Source organism: Coregonus lavaretus, assembly GCF_964263955.1.
Source record: "Coregonus lavaretus genome assembly, chromosome: 18".
In the NCBI taxonomy this organism is placed as follows: domain Eukaryota; kingdom Metazoa; phylum Chordata; class Actinopteri; order Salmoniformes; family Salmonidae; genus Coregonus; species Coregonus lavaretus.
In genome coordinates this window covers 26,757,409-26,779,271 of record NC_140005.1, presented here as the reverse complement: position 1 = coordinate 26,779,271, position 21,863 = coordinate 26,757,409, and the positions used below count along the sequence as shown (strand labels likewise).

At 42.9% G+C, this 21,863-nt stretch overlaps 1 protein-coding gene across 2 annotated transcripts; it reads left to right on the top strand.

Annotated features, from left to right (window-relative positions):
• The first annotated feature begins 1,495 nt into the window (after positions 1-1,495).
• LOC311145746 (protein LBH-like) lies at positions 1,496-7,088 on the top strand. 2 transcript variants are annotated; one of them, XM_084182033.1, is made up of 5 exons: positions 1,785-1,976; positions 2,543-2,579; positions 3,917-4,007; positions 4,679-4,877; positions 5,028-7,087. In XM_084182033.1, exons 3-5 carry the CDS (start codon positions 3,918-3,920, stop codon positions 5,099-5,101), a joined length of 363 nt encoding a protein of 120 aa, XP_084038159.1. In that variant the 5' UTR covers positions 1,785-1,976; positions 2,543-2,579; position 3,917; the 3' UTR covers positions 5,102-7,087. The 2 variants fall into 2 exon arrangements, with proteins under 2 accessions (XP_084038158.1, XP_084038159.1); XM_084182032.1 differs by lacking the exon at positions 2,543-2,579 and having other exon boundaries at positions 1,496-1,976; positions 5,028-7,088.
• The last annotated feature ends 14,775 nt before the right edge of the window (positions 7,089-21,863 follow it).

Sequence of the window (21,863 nt, the reverse complement as noted above, 5' to 3'; positions counted from 1 at the left end):
ATTTTGTACCTGTTTCCTCCAGCATCTTCACAAGGTCCTTTGCTGTTGTTCTGGGATTGATTTGCACTTTTCACACCAAAGTATGTTTATCTCTAGGAGACAGAACGCGTCTCCTTCCTGAGCGGTATGACGGCTGCGTCATACCGCTTATCCGCTTGTCGTCCCCTTATACCATAGTTTGTACATCTCAATTGTCAGTAGAAACCACTTTTGTTTAAGTAAGTCAGCCATATCAGCTATGTTTTTTTAAAGGCAGTAAATGAGGCTGAATTAACTGTTTCGCTGCCAGACATCGCTCCGCTGATAGCCAGGTGTAGCAGTGGTAAGATGTTGGGATGCTGTTGGGACTCTGCTGTTGGGACAGCTTTATCTAGGCGCTAACAGTTTGTGGGCACCATTTGTCACTGTTATAGTGCAATTAATGTATTGTTTAGTGTTGTGTTGTGTAGTGGCTTTGCTGGCATGCTTCCCAGATGTTTTTGTTTTTTTGCCCCACCAAGATTGACATGCTAAAATCGCCACTGGTACTGGCATGTGCGCTCTAGCCAACACCGAGCATATACTGGCGCTGTTGGCCCGAGCAGGGTTTCCCAAACTCGGTACTGGGGCCCTCCCTGGGTGCACGTTTTGATTTTTGCTCTAGCACTACACAGCTGATTCAAATAATCAAAGATTGATGATGAGTTGGTTATTTGAATCAGCTGTGTAGCGCTAGGGCAAAACCAAACTGTGCACCCGTGCGGGGGCCAGGACCGAGTTTGGGAAACCCTGGGCTAGAGCGCATGTATAGCCTACATGAGGAGATTGTTATGGACAAAAGAGCGAGATTATTTTTATTTGTTAAAAGGCAGCCAAGCATCGATGATCATGTCACCAGAATAAAACCCTCAATATTTATTGGAAAGGAGCATCAAGCTCATCACCTTGCACTTTCACCAACCTGTGAATGAACATAATTCATTTCATCTGTAGCCTAATAAAGTGCATGCTTTCCCAATGAGTTGTAGTAGGAGGACCACACTACATGTCATTGCATGACTCCAAGTTTACTTCCATATGATAGTTATTATCTCAATATTTGCGCATAAAAGCGTTCCAAAAACATTTCTTGCATAATTCAATTTACCGACACAAAAAGATCCCACCTTGTCTAGCATATTTAGTTTTGTCGACATTTGGAAAGTTTACCAAAAAATGTTCTGTGTCCATTAGGCCTGTCATGACTTTTTTTATCCAACATGTAGGCTACTTTACTCGCATAAAAAGGTTGGAAACCTGGTTTGTAGTGATCACAGCCACAAAGTCATAATTATGGCTAAACCCCACCTTTCTACAATTTATCTTCTTAAAATGTGAATTATAACCTAACTAACACTAACCTTAACGACTCTGCTAACCTTATGCCTAACCTTAAATTAAGACAAAAAAACACATTTGTGTTTTCATGAATTTGTATGATATGCCTTTAGGCCTAGACAATTTGGCTGTCGTAACTAGTAAAAACCACCATGTTTTATCGCCATGTTTCAAATATCAGTTTTTGTAGCGCTCGACGGGTCTAATTTTGCCATAGTGTACAGTCTTGGGTAATACATTTGGCAGAATAATCAATTGCTCTGCTCTCTCTATCCTACCCTTTGTCTCAGTACAAGCATTTCGCTACACCCGCAATAACATCTGCTAAATATGTGTATGCGACCAATACAATTTTATTTCATTTTGATTTGAAGTAGGCTGTGGCGTCAAGTCGACTCTACCGAATGCGCAAGTGCGCATGCTCCAGTACTCCCGTGCGTGGGGAAACTTCATTTGGAACGTCACGGTGTAACGGACACTTGTGTACCGGATTTCTATCACGATTCTGGGAAAAAAGCCATTCTGAAGAAAATATATTGTTTGCACTGTTTTCACTGGACATCTAGCCTACCTCAACTCAGCTTGGAAGGACATAATACGTTTATAAAGGCTCCCAACAGGTAGGCATGATGATTAAGGTGCGCGCAGTTACAGTTAGTAGCCTATAAAAAGTTTGTGTTTAACAACAAATGGCTTAGGACTAACTCAAATATCCTATAATAATAGAGAATAAGTTCACAAATGTAGTGATTCAACAGTTTAGTACTGATAGATCACCGAGTTATCAATATGGGTCGTAATTTTGGAGAGAGCTGGATTATTGCAATCATATTGTGTCATAGAAGGACATGGGTGCACCTCAATATCAGAGTCACCTCCTTTCCTATGTCTTATTTCTTAGGCCTCACTTTTATGAAAGGATTGGATATAAGTGAGTGCATTTTAGCAGTCACTCCAGCTAAACAATATTGCTTAGCTCTGAATTAGGAAAATATAAATAACACCAACTGTTTTTGAACCTGTGTCTCTGAGTGACAGGAGAAACACTTTATTAGGTTGGAATGGTATGCAGACTTTGCTTTTGAATAGTTGGATGCACCTTGATGACATTATTTTCATCTGCGTTCATCCTGCACACACACCCTTCCTCCTAGTCACATCATGCTGTGGTATTTTATTTTCACAGGATGTGATTCACGGTTTCACACTCATGCCATAATTAGGTAGGTGTGTTTGTATGGAGTAACACTACATACCAAATCATAACCCTCAGCAATGTGTAGGCCTACCCAAGCTTTCACAATCGCATTGAACCATGGTAAAGATGACTTCACAACTGTTAATGAATAAGAGAAGCCTTTCCCTTGGACCTAGGACGACCGAGAGGTCAAGACACAAAGTGACCACTGGAATTCCGTCTAGGGACAAGATGTGCTTTTGAGTAGGAATAAAGGAGCAATTGTCTTAAAAATGTACCACAGTACGAAGAAGAGAAGAAATAAAACACATCCAGGTTACGAGTAGGACAGAATTCAGACTCTCATATCATCAGTAATTGCTATAATACATAAATGAAAACACCCAAATCAGCTGTCCTTTTCCACACTGCCAAGTGTGATACTCAGACAATCACACAGAGATTACATCTCCTCCTGTATCCATGGTAACCATAGCTGTCTGTCCAACTGACTGAGTGGGGTAATTTATGAACTTCTGCTCACCAGAATATCTGGGACTCCCAGTGTAGCCATGTCTGTCTGTTTAAATATGAAGTTCTGTTGAGTTGGCAGTGGCACTTCATTAATGCCTTTTATATTAGACTGCCTGCTTCTGCTCCGTATCCCTGTGCCAGCTGTTGCTCTAGCACCACATCAGACTTCAGGGACGACTGCATACATAAATAATGAGTGCGAGGGAGTCTTCAACAGTCATGAAAACAGGGTAGACATCATGATATCCATTTAGTATGCTGCTTACGTTCCCATCAAAACTATGTAAAAAAGCCTGGTTCAGATACGTTTCTTCTACACAATCTTAATATTTTGTGAATTAATGTGGTTTTTGAAGTGCCAGGTTTCTGTATACCTATTTGCATATGAGACTGGAAGTACAGTACCCTGTAAAGTGGCTATAATTTCTGTATCAAAACACTTTCAACTTCAAGGGCAATGATTGGCTGTCTCGTTGGACCACAGAGGCTGGCTTTGCACTTCAGATGTCTCTCTGATCAAAGTTGTCATAAAATAAGCAAGAGTTGAGCGAGGGAGGGAGGAGAGAGCAACCAAGAGGGGAGATTATAAAAGCATTACATTGGATTTCTTGAGTAGCACTATATGAATGTATTATAGGTAGAAATAGTGTAGCTCAGTTGGTAGAGCATGGTGCTTGCAATGCCAGGGTTGTGGGTTAGATTCCCACGGGGGGCCAGTATGAAAATGTATGCAGTCGCTCTGGATAAGAGCGTCTGCTAAATGACTAAAATGTAAATAAACCACATCTGTTTATTTGCATAAAAGTGTATACATCAACGGTATTGCCATGGTCCCCTTGTTGTTCATAGCATGACTGAGGTGATTAACACACGGGAACCTGTGATAGAGGACTTCAGTGTAGCTGGAGCAGTGTCAGCGGATCAGGGCATATCCTTTCAGGTGAGTCTACTGTTGCCTCAATCCACCAGTCACTCAACCAAGAGATTAATTGACATCCTACCAATGAAACAATTACAAATGTGCCTTTCATTTCGGATCTTTCTTGTAAAATGTTGTATGAGCTCTCATTGCAAGGATCTCAAATCCCTATTAAAAATAGTAAAACACCCTAATAAAGAGTAAATACACCATACTGAGATACAGCTTCTTCCCCCAAGCCATAAGACTGCTGATCAATTAATCAAATGGCCAACCGGACTATTTACATTGACACCCTCCCCTTTGTTTTTACACTGCTGCTACTCGCTGTTTATTATCTATGCATAGTCACTTTACCCCTACCTAAATGTACAAATTACCTTGACTAACCTGGACCCCCACCCATTGACTCAGTACCGGTACCCACTGTATATAGCCTCATTATTGTTATTTTATTGTGTTTCTTTTTCTTTTTTAAAACTTTAGTTTATTTAGTAAATATTTTCTTAACTCTATTTTTCCAACTGCATTGTTGGTTAAGGGCTTGTAAGTAAGCGTTTCATGGTATGTGGCAAATAAAATTTGATTTGATTTGATGTGGTTGTCTCACCTAGCTATCTTAAGATGAATAAGAATAAGAGTGTCTGCTAAATTACTAAAATTTAAAAACATGTAATACTTCTTGTGTCCAGATTTTCCCAGATACCCATGAGCGGAATCCCAAGCTGTCCAAGAGACTTCCCTCTATTGTGGTGGAGCCCTCTGATGGGGGCAATGTGGAGAGTGGGGAACTCCGCTGGCCCCCTAAGGATCCCAACTCTGCAGAGGTCCCAGGTGGGATGCAGCCCCACAAACACACCCCTCTTCAGACCACACAGGACCAGACAGCAGGTAGGATGACCTGGCATGATATTCTATTGCCCCAATTCAAAGTGTGTGTGTGTGTGTGTGTGTGTGTGTGTGTGTGTGTGTGTGTGTGTGTGTGTGTGTGTAGACTTTTTCCCTATCTGAGTGTGACACCTCTCTCCATGCGTCTCCCAGATGTAGATCTGAATCTCGGGGTGCAGGACAGCAATGAAGTGGTGTCTGGGGCTGTAGTGGAGGAATCTAACTGAGAAGATCATCCATCCACCTCCACAGCTGCTCTCGCTGTGAATGTGTCCAGAGTAAGATAGATAGGAAGGGGCACGGAGGAGAGGGTAGGAGGGACTTGGAGGGTCGTAACCCTTATCTGCACACTGCCAGAACACCTATGATTTAATTCTGATGTTTAAGCTGGACAGCGATCTGTAAAGCTGTCTTAAATAACTTGCTCACATGTGCCACACTACTGGTGTTAGCTACTTTGTGCAGTTTTCATATACATGCAGACTAGATCACTGCTACGCAGCACTCTCAAAGCTGCAATATGTAACTTTTTTGCCGACCTGACCAAATTCACATAGAAATGTGAGTTTTATAGATCTGTAATTCTCATTGAAAGCGTGTCTAAGAAGTGGTAGATCTGTTCTATGAGCGCTATTTCTATGCTTCCCGTTCTTAAGTTTTGTACTTTCGGTTTTGTACACCAGCTTCAAACATCACATTTCACAGCGGTTTAGATGCTTGTTTTTTCACATAAACTGAAATTAGGCTAACTATTCTAAATTTAGCAACCAGGAAATGGCAGAGTGATTTCTGCATATTGCACCTGAATAATTGTGTTGTCCTGTCTCTGTAGAAATGCTGATACTGTGTAAAAACATGAGTGGAGTACTGTATAAGAACTGAGGTGTTTTTGAAAAGCAACATTTAAAGTTGTGTCCAGCATATATACTCCAAGTAAAATTTAAGATAGATAAAGTGGTGACAACTGTGGGTATTCCTGTGTAGTGAAAAACTACTATTCTGGTTGGCAGTTTTTTATGTCTGGCTTCATATTTGTAAGTGTTTGTTTTTTTGTGTTCTACCATAAAAAGCAACAGCTTAACATCCGGAGATAGTCGTAGTTGTTACAATCCATGTGAGTGAAAATGCTGTGTACTGTATGTACCGCAACTGCATTTTTCTAGTCTGCTGTTTTTATAAACAATAAAAATGTGAGTGCTTAGATTGAAGCCTCATGTATTGCACAAACAATAGTCTTTAGGCTTGCCAAACAATTTTAGTTACCTGGATTTTTGTCAGCCTGTGCCTATACACCTACCCCCTCTCTCTCACCCCTTTCATGTAGATCCCCTCCCAACCACCCACAGTCCTGGCTTGCAATCCCCATGTCTGATGGCTCACTTGAATCTGGTTTCCTGGTAAAGGTCAGATTCTGTGTTTTCATCTAGACACAGACATGAGTGGCAGGGTCTCAATCTTATTTTTCCATCTCTCTTTCCTTTTTGGATGTGACCTTTCAGCTGACAGTTTAGTGAAGAGCACTTCAGTGCAGCAAACAGGCTCCCTCCTGGGAAAACGAGAGGGCAGAATTGGAGAGCAAAAGAGTGAGAGGGAAAAAAAATAATATGGTGTAGATAACATTTGGACATTTGAAAAATATATATATTTTTGAGAAATGGAAGGTCAATACCGTGCATTATTTAAGCCTTATTCACACTGCAGGCCTTAATGCTCAAATCAGTTTTGTTTTTCAAATCCGTTTTGGACTACTGTCTGTCCAAACAGCAAGTTACAAGTGACCAAATCGGATTTGTGTGTTCAGACAGCAGTCATTTGCTGACAAGGCTATGCTAGTTGTCATAGTAATGGCGGGTGTGTGTGGAGTCAGTAGTGTAAAGTACTTAAGTAAAAATAGTCCTTTTTGGGGGTATCTGTACTTTACTATTTATATTTGTTACAATTTTTGACAACATCCATAAAGATAATAATGTACTTTTTACTCCATACATTGTCCCTGACACCCAAAAGTACTTGTTACATTTTGAATGCTTAGCAGGACAGGAAAATTGTCCAATTCACGCACTTATCAAGATAACATCCCTGGTCATACCTACAGCCTCTGATCTGGAGGACTCACTAAACACACATGCTTCGTTTGTAAATTATGTCTGACTGTTGGAGTGTGACCCTGGCTATCCGTAAATTAAAGAAACAAGAAAACAGTGTTGTTTGCTTAATATAAGGAATTTGAAATGATTTATACTTTTACTTTTGATACTTAAGTATATTTAAAACCAAATACCTTTAGACTTTTACTCAAGTAGTATTTTACTGGGTGACTTTTGTTGAGTCTTTTTCTATTAAGGTAGCTTTACTTTTACTCAAGTATGACAATTGGGTACTTTTTCCACCACTGTATGCAGTAGTGTAAGCTGACTGGTGGTGGTGTTAGCGCTTCCTAACCCTCAGAAGTTATGTATCAAGCTAAGGTGACAACAATGCCTGCCATGGACATTTCCCAGTTGATTTTAATGTTCAAAATCATAGGGTAAGAATACTTTTTAAAGCCTCAAAGGATAAGTTGATCCAACTTTCAAAATCGAGCCTTAGCTAGGTAGCTGTTTAGCTTTCTAGCACATTCACTCACTAATTTGTTTGTAAACAATTAACAAGCTGGTTAGCTAGCTACCACATGTTCTTGTCAAACTATCAACAGAGTAGCTAGCAAGCAACAAGATATGCCAAATAAGTCTAAAAAACACTTGAGGGCAAATAAATCAGATTTGAGAGTTCAGACACAAGTCACGTGGCCAGGAATACGATTTTTATCTGAAATGTGGCTTGAAATATCAGATTCCATGTGCTTTTTGGCTGTTCAGACTGCAAGAAAAATAATAGATTGGAATCGGATATGCAAATAAATAGGATTTGAGTCACTTCAAATTGCCAATGTGAACATGGTTTTAGAAGCTCACTGAGTCTTCAAACCTGATGAAGACTCACAATGATGTATGAAAATATTAGATCACAAGGCACTAAACTACTACAGCAGGACTCTAGTGGCCTTACCCGTGTGATTTAGCATGTTACTCCTTGATTTGATGGTTCAGTTCTGTCCTTGAGCTGTTCTTGAGCTGTTCTTGTTTATTATTGTTCTGGATAATGTCATGTTTTGTGTGGACCCCAGGAAGAGTAGCTTCTGCTTTTGCAACAGCTAAGGGGATCCTAATAAAATAACAAAATAACGAACATAGTTCAACAAGGGCAAGGGCATCATTTCTCACTTGATCATTATTTGAACACATAGGCGAAATCAACATTCAATGGTGTCAGTCTCTGTCCATGGTACTGTATGTTCACACTCAGATATATATAAATAAATATGCATGTGTGCATCATAGTTCAAATCAGTCTTAATCTTTTGTGTATTCTTAATATTTGCCTTGAAATACCTTCATTAATGATGGTGAGGACTTATACTGTGTTTTCAAAATACCCCTCCATATACCCCTCAAGGCATTATAAGTAATGTAAAACTTTGTAGAATTGCAGGAAATGCGTCTATTGTCGTGTTTGAACATAAACACCAGACCTAATTCTTCTTTGTTCACAATAATAGTATATTGTGCCCTCAAGTAGAAAGTTGTTATTTTACATAAAGCTAAATACAGCTACATATATCATGTACAGTGGGGAAAAAAAGTATTTAGTCAGCCACCAATTGTGCAAGTTCTCCCACATAAAAAGATGAGAGAGGCCTGTAATTTTCATCATAGGTACACGTCAACTATGACAGACAAAATGAGGAAAAAAAATCCTGAAAATCACATTGTAGGATTTTTAATGAATTTATTTGCATATTATGGTGGAAAATAAGTATTTGGTCAATAACAAAAGTTTCTCAATACTTTGTTATATACCCTTTGTTGGCAATGACACAGGTCAAACGTTTTCTGTAAGTCTTCACAAGGTTTTCACACACTGTTGCTGATATTTTGGCCCATTCCTCCATGCAGATCTCCTCTAGAGCAGTGATGTTTTGGGGCTGTCGCTGGGCAACACGCTTTCAACTCCCTCCAAAGATTTTCTATGGGGTTGAGATCTGGAGACTGGCTAGGCCACTCCAGGACCTTGAAATGCTTCTTACGAAGCCACTGCTTCGTTGCCCGGGCGGTGTGTTTGGGATCATTGTCATGCTGAAAGACCCAGCCACGTTTCATCTTCAATGCCCTTGCTGATGGAAGGAGGTTTTCACTCAAAATCTCACGATACATGGCCCCATTCATTCTTTCCTTTAGAGGGATCAGTCGTCCTGGTCCCTTTGCAGAAAAACAGCCCCAAAGCATGATGTTTCCACCCCCATGCTTCACAGTAGGTATGGTGTTTTTTGGATGCAACTCAGCATTCTTTGTCCTCCAAACACGACGAGTTGCGTTTTTACCAAAAAGTTATATTTTGGTTTCATCTGACCATATGACATTCTCCCAATCCTCTTCTGGATCATCCAAATGCACTCTAGCAAACTTCAGACAGGCCTGGACATGTACTGGCTTAAGCAGGGGGACATGTCTGGCACTGCAGGATTTGAGTCCCTGGCAGCGTAGTGTGTTACTGATGGTAGGCTTTGTTACTTTGGTCCCAGCTCTCTGCAGGTCATTCACTAGGTCCCCCCGTGTGGTTCTGGGATTTTTGCTCACCGTTCTTGTGATCATTTTGACCCCACGGGGTGAGATCTTGCGTGGAGCCCCAGATCGAGGGAGATTATCAGTGGTCTTGTATGTCTTCCATTTCCTAATAATTGCTCCCACAGTTGATTTCTTCAAACCAAGCTGCTTACCTATTGCAGATTCAATCTTCCCAGCCTGGTGCAGGTCTACAATTTTGTTTCTGGTGTCCTTTGACAGCTCTTTGGTCTTGGCCATAGTGGAGTTTGGAGTGTGACTGTTTGAGGTTGTGGACAGGTGTCTTTTATACTGATAACAAGTTCAAACAGGTGGCATTAATACAGGTAACGAGTGGAGGACAGAGGAGCCTCTTAAAGAAGAAGTTACAGGTCTGTGAGAGCTAGAAATCTTGCTTGTTTGTAGGTGACCAAATACTTATTTTCCACCATAATTTGCAAATAAATTCATAAAAAATCCTACAATGTGATTTTCTGGATTTTTTTTCCTCAATTTGTCTGTCATAGTTGACGTGTACCTATGATGAAAATTACAGGCCTCTCTCATCTTTTTAAGTGGGAGAACTTGCACAATTGGTGGCTGACTAAATACTTTTTTTCCCCACTGTATTTTGTACATTGAAGCACATTTCTCATGTCATGGCAACAGTCTTCTGACACAGCTGCAGCATCACCATGGCAAGTACATTTCCATATCATTTCAAAAGCTATACTTGACCCAGTTGTACAAAATCTGCATGTTGATATTCTCTCTGCATGTTGATATAATCACCATCATCATCAGTGTTCCCTTTATCATGGTGATTATCATCACAAATACATTTATAATCTTCTGTGTTTGTGTTTTTACCCTCCTCGTTGATTTGTATTTTGTTCAATTGTGTAGGACAAAGAGTGACCCACGTCAGATGGTGCCCGTTCTGTGTTCCCACTTTCATCTTTCTCTCCCACTGGCTTCAAACAGGTCCTTTAAAGCGGGGCGTGATGGGTCAAGTTAGATACCCTACCACACCTAACATATCCCTTCACTCACCAACCACCTAGCATCCTCAGCCTTTAATATCACTTTTAGCCTCATCTCACCCAGCAGGAACTTGATGGGGATGTTGTCTCCCCATCATCAGGACAGCAGGCCAGAGAACTCTCATGGCAGGGTCATTATGCTTAAATGAGGCCAAGGTCCGGAAAGCTAGGACATGCCTGTGCACTTGCATCCCACTATCTTTTCCCACCCAGACCGAGGACTTTATGAAATTAAGGCTTTGGGAGTCTTTTGGCAAAGTCCTTCCCTCACAGTAAATTATGTGAAGAGCACATCCAATGAGAGGATGTAGATTCACAGTGATTCTCTGCCTCTTGTTTACTATCTATATGGTCATTTATCCTGCAAAGCACTTAATTAACCACACCAACTTAAATTACATTTAGTTAATGTAGTCAGGGAGCTAGAACAGCAGCCTCACTACAGAATTGCAAGCGAACATGCAGTTTCTGAATGCTTTATAGAATAACAATCAGTGTAGCATAACCACTTTCATTATGTACAGGGCTCTTGAGTGAATAGCTCAAGGCTACTTCTCTCCTCCTGTTAGTGATTCAGTGTTCATATTTACCACAGCCGAGGGTCACGACTGTAGCCTTTCCAGCAAACATTAAATGTCACTTTAATAAATTGTAGATAAGAGGTACTACAAATGGCAGAGCCGAGGAGAGCTAGGGATTCTGTCAGCAGCATAAAAGGGCACATAAACAGTACATAAAGTGTGTCTTTGTCACAGTCATGATTGATTGGTTGATTTTATTTGTCAGTTAAGAAAAAAGACATACAGTGAGCTCCAAAAGTATTGGGTCAGTGACAATTTTTTGTTTGTTTTGGCTCTGTACTCCAGCACTGATGATACAATGACTATAGGGTTAAAGTGCAGACTATCAGCTTTAATTTGAGGGTATGTGTATCCATATCGGGTGAACCCTTTAGAAATTACAGCACTTTTTGTACATAGTCCCCCCATTTTAGGGGACCAAAAGTATTGGGACAAATTCACTTATGTGTATTAAAGTAGTCAAAAGTTTAGTATTTGTTCCCATATTCGTAGCACGCAATGGTTACATCAAGCTTGTGACTCTACAAATTTCTTGGATGCATTTGCTGTTTGTTTTGGAGTCACTTTTATTGTAAATAAGAGTAGAATATGTTTCTAAACACTTCTACATTAATGTGGATGCTACCATGATTACGGATAGGCCTGAATGAATCATGAATAATAATGAGTGAGAAAGTTACCCCCAAGACATGCTAACCTCTCACCATTACAATAACAGGGGAGGTTAGCATTTTTTCTGGGGTATGATATGTATGCCTCTGTAACTTGTTTTATTCTCATCAAGACCAGTATGTAAGGGATCTATACTGAACAAAAATATAAACGCAACATGTAAAGTGTTGGTCCCATGTTTCATGAGCTGAAATAAAAGATCCCAGAAATTTTCCATATGCACAAAAAGCTTATTTCTCTCACATTTTCTGCACAAATTTGTTTACATCCCTATTAGTGAGCATTCCTCCTTTTACAAGATAATCCATCCACCTGACAGGTGTGACATATCAAGAAGCTGATTAAACAGCATGATCATTACACAGGTGCACCTTGTGCTGGAGACAATAAAAGGCCACTCTAAAATGTGCAGTTTTGTCACACATGTCACGCCCTGATTCAGGGGACTCTTATATGTTGAGTCAGGGTGTGAATATTCTATGTTGTGTTTTCTATGTTTCAGTCTAGGTGTTGTATATCTATGTTTGGCTGGGTGTGGTTCCCAATCAGAGGCAGCGGTCGCTCGTTGTCTCTGATTGGGGATCATACTTAGGCAGCCTATTGGCACTCGTTAGTTGTGGGATCTTGTTCCGTGTTTAGGCTAGTTTTGTGTTCAGCCTTTGGACTTCACGTTTGGTTTGGTTTGTTGTTTTGTCGTGTGTTTATTCGTTGTAAATAAACATGTATGCATATCACGCTGCGCCTTGGTCTGACCCGTCCTTAAACAAACGTTACAGAAGATCCCACCAAACACGGACCAAGCAGCGTTCCCAGGAGCAAACACCCTGGACACAGGTGGGGAAGATTTGGTCTTGGGAGGAGATATTTGCGGGAAAAGGACCCTGGGCGAAGAAGGAGGCCCAGGCAGGAGAGGAGCAACGGCAACACAGAAGCCGGCCGGGGAGGAAGCCCGAGAAGCAGCCCCAATAATTTTTTTGGGGTGGGGCTAAAGGGATGGTCGGGGAACGTGAGAGAAGAGCCCCGACCACTGCACCCGGTGGGTTTCCAGATTGATTCCCTACGACCATGGGAAGAAGAGTGGGAACAGTATTATACTGAGGAGTCGGAGGATGACGACGACGAAGATGAGTTTCTGTTCCCTAACTCGTGGGGGCTCCCGGAGGAGTCCTCACTGGAGGAGGAGTGCCGAGAGAGAGAGAAGGATCGGATCTGCAGGGTAAGAGAGGAGGCCACCATATTACGGGGGCTGATAGATAGAATAGAGCGATAGAGATCCAATCAAGAGGAGGCACTGCAGGAGGCTCGTAGGGAGAAGGAGGAAGTAGAGGCACGGAGAGAGGAGCTGGTTAGGCAGGAGCGGGGGTTAATAGAGGCACCCAGGTATGCGGAGAAACGCACTGTATCGCCAGTGCGCATGCACAGCCCAGTGCGTTCTGTGCCAGCGCCCCGCACATGTCGTGCGAAAGTGGGCAGCCAGCCAGGACGGGTTGTGCCAGCTCTCCGCTCCAGACCTCCAGTCCGCCTCCACAGTCTGGTCCGGTCCGTTCCTGTTCCTCGCACCAAACCAGTGGTGCGTGTTTCCAGTCCGGCCGGGCCCGTTCCTGCTCCCCGCACCAAGCCAGTGGTGCGGTCGCCAGTCCGGCCCGGCCCGTTCCTGCTCCTCGCACCAAGCCAGTGGTGCGTGTTCCGAGTCCGGCCCGGCCCATTCCTGCTCCTCGCACCAGACCTGTGGTGCGTGTCTCCAGTCCGGCCCGGCCCGTTCCTGCACCAAGCCAGTGGTGCGTGTTCCTTGTCCAGAGCCAGAGCAGTTTGCTCCACCGGTGCCTGATCCAGCTCCGGTCAGCGGCTCCAGTCCGTAGACAGAGCAGTTTGCTCCACCGGTGCCTGATCCAGCTCCGGTCAGCTGCTCCACTCCGGAGCCAGAGTAGTCCGCTCCACCGGGGTCCAGTCCAGCTCCGGTCAGCGGCTCCAGTCCGGAGACAGAGCAGTCCGCTCCACCGGTGCCTAGTCCAGCTCCGGTCAGCGGCTCCACTCCGGAGCCAGAGCGGTCCGCTCCACCGGTGCCCAGTCCAGCTCCGCTCAGACCAGGGGCGCAACAGGGAGGCGGAGAGTATGTGGTCGTCACGCCCGGGGCCGGATCCGCCTCCGAGGCGGAATGCCCACCCGGTCCCTACCCTGTTATGTAAAGGTTGTGCGGTCGGAGTCCGCACCTTTGGGGGGGGGGGGGGGGGGGGGGGTACTGTCACACCCTGATTCAGGGGACTCTTATATGTTGAGTCAGGGTGTGAATATTCTATGTTGTGTTTTCTATGTTTCAGTCTAGGTGTTGTATATCTATGTTTGGCCCGGTGTGGTTCCCAATCAGAGGCAGCTGTCGCTCGTTGTCTCTGATTGGGGATCATACTTAGGCAGCCTATTGGCACTCGTTAGTTGTGGGATATTGTTTCGTGTTTAGGCTAGTTTTGTGTTCAGCCTTTGGACTTCACGTTTTGTTTGGTTTGTTGTTTTGTTGTGTGTTTATTTGTTGTAAATAAACATGTATGCATATCACGCTGCGCCTTGGTCTGACCCGTCCTTAAACGAACGTGACAACACAGCACAATGCCACAGATATTTCATGTTTTGAGGGAGCATGCAATTGGCATGTTGACTACAGGAATGTCCACCAGAGCTGTTGACTGATAATGTAATGTTAATTTCCTGACCATAAGCCGCCTCCAACGTCGTTTTAGAGAATTGGCTAGATGTGCCAAGCTTAAAGAGACATACCCCAAGAGACTTGCAGCTGTAATTGCTGCAAAAGGTGGCTCTACAAAGTATTGACTTTGGGGGGCGGTGAATAGTTATGCACTCTCAAGTTTTCCGTTTTTTTGGTCTTATTTGTTGTTTGTTTCACAAGAAAAAATATTTTGCATCTTCAAAGTGGTAGGCATGTTGTGTAAATCAAATGATACAAACCCCACAAAAATCCATTTTAATGCGAAGGGGGGTGAATACTTTCGCAAGCCACTGTAAGTACATTACCTTCAGAGGTGAATGTATCAAACCAGTTGTTTTTTGTTGTTGTGCACTCTCCTCAAACAATAGCATGGTATTTTTTCACTGTAATAGCTACTGTAAATTGGACAGTGCAGTTAGATTAACAAGAATTTAAGCTTTCTGGCCATATAAGATGTCTATGTCCTGGGAAGTTTGCTGTTACTTACAACAGTCATGCTAATCACATTAGCGAACGTTAGCTCAACCGTCCCGTATATGGGACACCGATCCCGTAGAGGTTAATCTGACAGACAAATTAAATTAATCTAAGGATAATCTGTGTTTGATGTACATGCAGTGTGTTAAGGTGATCAGGGCACCTGCATTTATAGATGATTGACAGTACGCTGATATTTTACATAATCCATGTTCGTTTTTGGTTCAATAAGTGTGTTTACTTATTTGACCTTTCTCACAACACAAATCCTTTACACTGCTGGGAAAACATGGAACGTGCTCATAATTAGGTTAATTTATTATTTTCAAATGGCAAAGCTTTCAGTGGATTATAGTGCAACCATTAATAAGGCTGCTGCTTACGTGCTCCAGCTACCAGCTGAAGTCTGTGACCTTGGCTGGTGTAAAAGCCCAACGGTCTGAATTGTCTGGGTGGAGTTCCACTGCACATGGCTCTAACACATCCCACAAAGCTCTTCTGACCACATCGAGAGCGAAAGAGAACATTTCACCACACCTCTCTAACTATTTTTGCCCTTTCTCTCGCTCACACACATTTTCATAAAAGCTACTCTGATAACATAGGGCTGGATAGAATCACATTTCACCTGGGTGTTTTCTTTCCTCTGCTGAGTAGAGAGAGGGAACCTTATGAGTCATGGCACTGAGACTGGTGGAATTAAACAGACAAATCTGTTGCATAATTCTGGGTGTCTATGGATTTCCTGGCCCTACAGTACAGTGGTGTAAAGTACTTAAGTAAAAAATACTTTAAAGTACTACTTAAGTAGTCTTTGGGGGTATCTGTACTTTACTTTACTATTTATACACTGCTCAAAAAAATAAAGGGAACACTTAAACAACACAATGTAACTCCAAGTCAATCACACTTCTGTGAAATCAAACTGTCCACTTAGGAAGCAACACTGATTGACAATAAATTTCACATGCTGTTGTGCAAATGGAATAGAAAACAGGTGGAAATTATAGGCAATTAGCAAGGACTGGTTTTGCAGGTGGTGACCACAGACCACTTCTCAGTTCCTATGCTTCCTGGCTGATGTTTTGGTCACTTTTGAATGCTGGCGGTGCTTTCACTCTAGTGGTAGCATGAGACGGAGTCTACAACCCACACAAGTGGCTCAGGCAGTGCAGCTCATCCAGGATGGCACATCAATGCGAGCTGTGGCAAGAAGGTTTGCTGTGTCTGTCAGCGTAGTGTCCAGAGCATGGAGGCGCTACCAGGAGACAGGCCAGTACATCAGGAGATGTGGAGGAGGCCGTAGGAGGGCAACAACCCAGCAGCAGGACTGCTACCTCCGCCTTTGTGCAAGGAGGAGCAGGAGGAGCACTGCCAGAGCCCTGCAAAATGACCTCCAGCAGGCCACAAATGTGCATGTGTCTGCTCAAACGGTCAGAAACAGACTCCATGAGGGTGGTATGAGGGCCCGACGTCCACAGGTGGGGGTTGTGCTTACAGCCCAACACCGTGCAGGACGTTTGGCATTTGCCAGAGAACACCAAGATTGGCAAATTCGCCACTGGCGCCCTGTGCTCTTCACAGATGAAAGCAGGTTCACACTGAGCACATGTGACAGAGTCTAGAGACGCCGTGGAGAATGTTCTGCTGCCTGCAACATCCTCCAGCATGACCGGTTTGGCGGTGAGTCAGTCATGGTGTGGGGTGGCATTTCTTTGGGGGGCTGCACAGCCCTCCATGTGCTCGCCAGAGGTAGCCTGACTGCCATTAGGTACCGAGATGAGATCCTCAGACCCCTTGTGAGACCATATGCTGGTGCGGTTGGCCCTGGGTTCCTCCTAATGCAAGACAATGCTAGACCTCATGTGGCTGGAGTGTGTCAGCAGTTCCTGCAAGAGGAAGGCATTGATGCTATGGACTGGCCCGCCCGTTCCCCAGACCTGAATCCAATTGAGCACATCTGGGACATCATGTCTCGCTCCATCCACCACAGACTGTCCAGGAGTTGGCGGATGCTTTAGTCCAGGTCTGGGAGGAGATCCCTCAGGAGACCATCCGCCACCTCATCAGGAGCATGCCCAGGCGTTGTAGGGAGGTCATACAGGCACGTGGAGGCCACACACACTACTGAGCCTCATTTTGACTTGTTTTAAGGACATTACATCAAAGTTGGATCAGCCTGTAGTGTGGTTTTCCACTTTCATTTTGAGGGTGACTCCAAATCCAGACCTCCATGGGTTGATAAATTTGATTTCCATTGAAAATTTTTGTGTGATTTTGTTGTCAGCACATTCAACTATGTAAATAAAAAAGTATTTAATAAGATTATTTCATTCATTCAGATCTAGGATGTGTTATTTTAGTGTTCCCTTTATTTTTTTGAGCAGTGTATTTTGACTACTTTTACTTTTACTTCACTACATTCCTGAAGAAGATCATGTACATTTTATTCCATACATTTCCCTGACACCCAAAAGTACTCATTACATGTTGAATGCTTAGCACGGGGTTCGTCAAATAAGTTCGGCCTCGGGCCAAATTGTTATTGAGCTAATAATCGGTGGGCCAGAACATAATTATTATATAATATTAGCACAATTAATTGGCCTACACTACAAATTGAATAACATGTTTAACACATCCGATTAGTAGGCTACATAATAAATTCAGTGACAATAAGATAATAATTTCGATCTGATTACGCTTATAAAATCACCATGTCTCTATTCAAATATTATTTTTATTTCTCTGTGCGTTGATTGGTGTGGAAAAACAGGTCTACGCATCCTACTGTAGCCTACACTACTTTTTTTAACGTCAACATTCGTTCAGAACAATTAGCTTGATAGCAAGTGAAAATGTCGCTCTCAAAAAGTATCAAAAGAAAGGTGGATAATGAAAATCGAAGTTTCAGGGAAGAATTTTGGCTGACATATTCTGTCACTTAAACGGGTTAAATCTCCAGTTACAAGGAAGATGGAAACAGTCGTGGATATGGTGGAAAAACTTGAGGCCTTTACAAGGAAGCTTGAGTTGTTCGATTTGGACTTGTCATCTGGAAGGCTACTGCGCTCAGGAGTGCGGAATCCTTGTGTGCGTTTTGGGTCGCATTCCTCTATGAACGCAATATAGACTCACGACAGCAACCGGCTTTCACATAAGTCAATCGAGGACTGACTGCGCATCAAAATCACACCCATCTCATGCGACATCCACAAGATCGTGTCCGAATGGAAATGCAACTTTTCCCATTGAGTAAGTCACTTAGTGGCCTATATGACTATATTTAGTAAATACTAACATTATTATGAGTGCTTATCCAGGGATATTTAGGTCTCAAGCTGACAGTATTTTCAGTTTGTTGTCGTTAAAGGAGCAGGCTATCCTGAGACAGACATTCAGACACAGACATCGCCTTTTTTTCTTTAAAGGATTGTTTTATGTAGGATGCTACATTTTTGGCCAGTTGCAATTGTAAGTAGGACTAATAAATAAATAAATCCCACTTCTATTAGGCCATATATTTTTTATTGTGAAAGATGCTGTTAAGCCTCATAGCCTACCTCAGCCAGTTAAGTTATTTTATATAGGCCTAGGCTCGGAAGAAATAGACTCCAATTAAGCCCTCTTGTTGTTTGTAAAGTCAAATTAAAATGAAGATTATTGTTGAAATGAATTACTCGACTGGTGTAGGTTTTCTCCATCTGTTGCTGTGCAACACTTGCATAACAAGTTAGCTATATTTTCAGCACCAGGCCCTGTTCACCTCATATTGATTGCGCTGGGTTGCAGCTTTACGTTTCAGCACCACAAAATGGTCCGCTGCCTGCTTTATTAGTTGACCATCTCCTGCATTCTCTCTCCTCATGAATGAAGTTAAAATGTAACTTTTGCATTCTTTAGGTAGGGTAACTTCCTTCTTGGGACATTGCATTTGGGAGTTTTTGCATCTAGGGTCCGAGCTTTTTTTATTATTATTTTTTTTGTGGGGGAAAATATTAATAATTCATTTGGGGGGCTTTGGGGGGCCAAATAATATTACTGGCGGGCCAGATTTGGCCCACGTGCCGCCAGTTGGTGAACCCTGGCTTAGCAGGATGTGAAAATTGTCAAATTCTTGCACTTATAAAGAGAACATGTGGTTATCCCTACTGCCTCTGATCTGGCAGGCTCACTAATGCATCATTTGTAAATTATGTCTGAATGTTGGAGTGTACATCTGGCTATCCATACATTTTAAAAACAAGAAAATGGTGCAGTCTGCTTTGCTTAATATAAGGAATTTGAAATGATTTATACTTTTACTTTCACTGTATACAGTATATTTTATCAATTACATTTACTTTTGATACTTAAGTATATTTAAAACCAAATACTTTTAGACTTTTACTCAAGAACAGTGCATTCGGAAAGTATTCAGACCCCTTCCCTTTTTTCACATTTTGTAACGTTACAGCCTTATTCTGAAATGGATAAAATAAAACATTTTCCTCATCAATCTACACACAATACCCATAATGACAACGCGAAACTGTTTTTTATAATTTTTAGCAAATGTATTAAAAATAAAAAACAGAAATACCTTATTTACATAAGTATTCAGACTCTTTGCTATGAGACTCAAAATTGAGCTAAGTTGCATCCTTGAGATGTTTCTACAACTTGATTGGAGTCCACCTGTGGTAAATTTAATTGATTGGACATGATTTGGAAAGGCATTACATTTACATTTACATCATTTAGCAGACGCTCTTATCCAGAGCGACTTACAAATTGGTGCATTCAACTTATGATAGCCAGTGGGACAACCACTTTTTTTCTTCTTTTTTTTTATGGGGGGAGGGGGGGAGGGGGGGGGGGTAGAAGGATTACTTCATACTATTCCAGGTATTCCTTAAAGAGGTAGGGTTTCAAGTGTCTCCGGAAGGTGGTCAGTGACTCCGCTGTCCTGGCGTCGTGGGGGAGCTTGTTCCACCATTGGGGTGCCAGAGCAGCGAATAGCTTTGACTGGGCTGAGCAGGAACTGTGCTTCCGTAGAGGTAGGGGAGCTAGCAGGCCAGAGGTGGATGAACGTAGTGCCCTCGTTTGGGTGTAGGGTCTGATCAGAGCCTGAAGGTAAGGAGGTGCCGTTCCCCTCACAGCTCCGTAGGCAAGCACCATGGTCTTGTAGTAGATGCGAGCCTCAACTGGAAGCCAGTGGAGTGTGCGGAGGAGCGGGGTGACATGAGAGAACTTGGGAAGGTCAAACACCAGACGGGCTGCGGCGTTCTGGATAAGTTGTAGGGGTTTAACGGCACAGGCAGGGAGCCCAGCCAACAGCGAGTTGCAGTAATCCAGACGGGAGATGACAAGTGCCTGGATTAGGACCTGTGCCGCTTTCTGTGTAAGGTAGGGTCATACTCTGCGAATGTTGTAGAGCATGAACCTGCAGGATCGGGTCACCGCTTTGATGTTAGTGGAGAACGACAGGGTGTTGTCCAGGGTCACGCCAAGGTTCTTTGCACTCTGGGAGGAGGACACAATGGAGTTGTCAACCGTGATGGCGAGATCATGGAGCGGGCAGTCCTTCCACGGGAGGAAGAGCAGCTCCGTCTTGCCAAGGTTCAGCTTGAGGTGGTGATCCAACATCCACACTGATATGTCTGCCAGACATGCAGAGATGCGATTCGCCACCTGGTTATCAGAAGGGGGAAAGGAGAAAATGGCACACACCTGTCTATATAAAGTACCACAGTTGAAAGTGCATGTCAGTGCAAAAACCAAGCCATGAGGTCGAATGAATTGTCTGTAGACAATAGTCTACAGCGCCGGAGAAGATGGCTGCCGTTTTACAGCCCTCTAACCAATTGTACTATTATGTGTGTTTTTCCGCGTTATTTGTAATTTATTTTGTACATAATGTTTCTGCCATCGTCTCTTATAACCAAAAAGAGCTTCTGGATATCAGGACAGCGATTACTCACCTCGTATTGGACGAAGATTTTTTCTTCAACGAGGCGGCCGCGAAGGATATCATACAGACACCCGACAAGGCCCAAATCCCCGTCATTCGCGTGAGGAAGAGACGGAGATATCGTGGACGTAGATCGGGGTGCCTTGTAAGGATCCGACGGCGAGCGAGTAAACTGCCTCTTCCATCAATCCTATTAGCCAATCTTCAATTATTGGATAACAAATTGGATGACCTAAGATTACGGTTATCCTACCAACGGGACATTAAAAACTGTAATATCTTATGTTTCACCGAGTCGTGGCTGAACGACGACATGGATAACATACAGCTAGCGGGCTATACGCTACATCGGCAGGATAGAACGGCTGACTCCGGTAAGACAAGGGGTGGCAGTCTGTGTATATTTGTAAACAACAGCTGGTGCACAAAATCAAATACTAAAGAAGTCTCGAGGTTTTGCTCGCCTGAGGTAGAGTATCTTATGATAAGCTGTAGACCACACTATTTACCAAGAGAGTTTTCATCTATATTTTTCATAGCTGTCTATTTATCACCACAAACCAATGCTGGCATTAAGATTGCACTGAATGAGTTGTACAAGGCCATAAATCAACAGGAAAATGCTCATCCAGATGCAGCGCTCCTAGTGGCCGGGGACTTTAATGCAGGGAAACTTAAATCCGTTCTACCTAATTTCTACCAGCATGTTAAATGTGCAACCAGAGGAAAAAAAACTCTAGACCACCTTTACTCCACACACAGAGACGCATACAAAGCTCTCCCTCGCCCTCCATTTGGCAAATCTGATCATAACTCTATCCTCCTGATTCCTGCTTATAAGCAAAAACTAAAGCAGGAAGCACCAGTGACTCGGTTAATAAAAAAGTGGTCAGATGACGCAGAT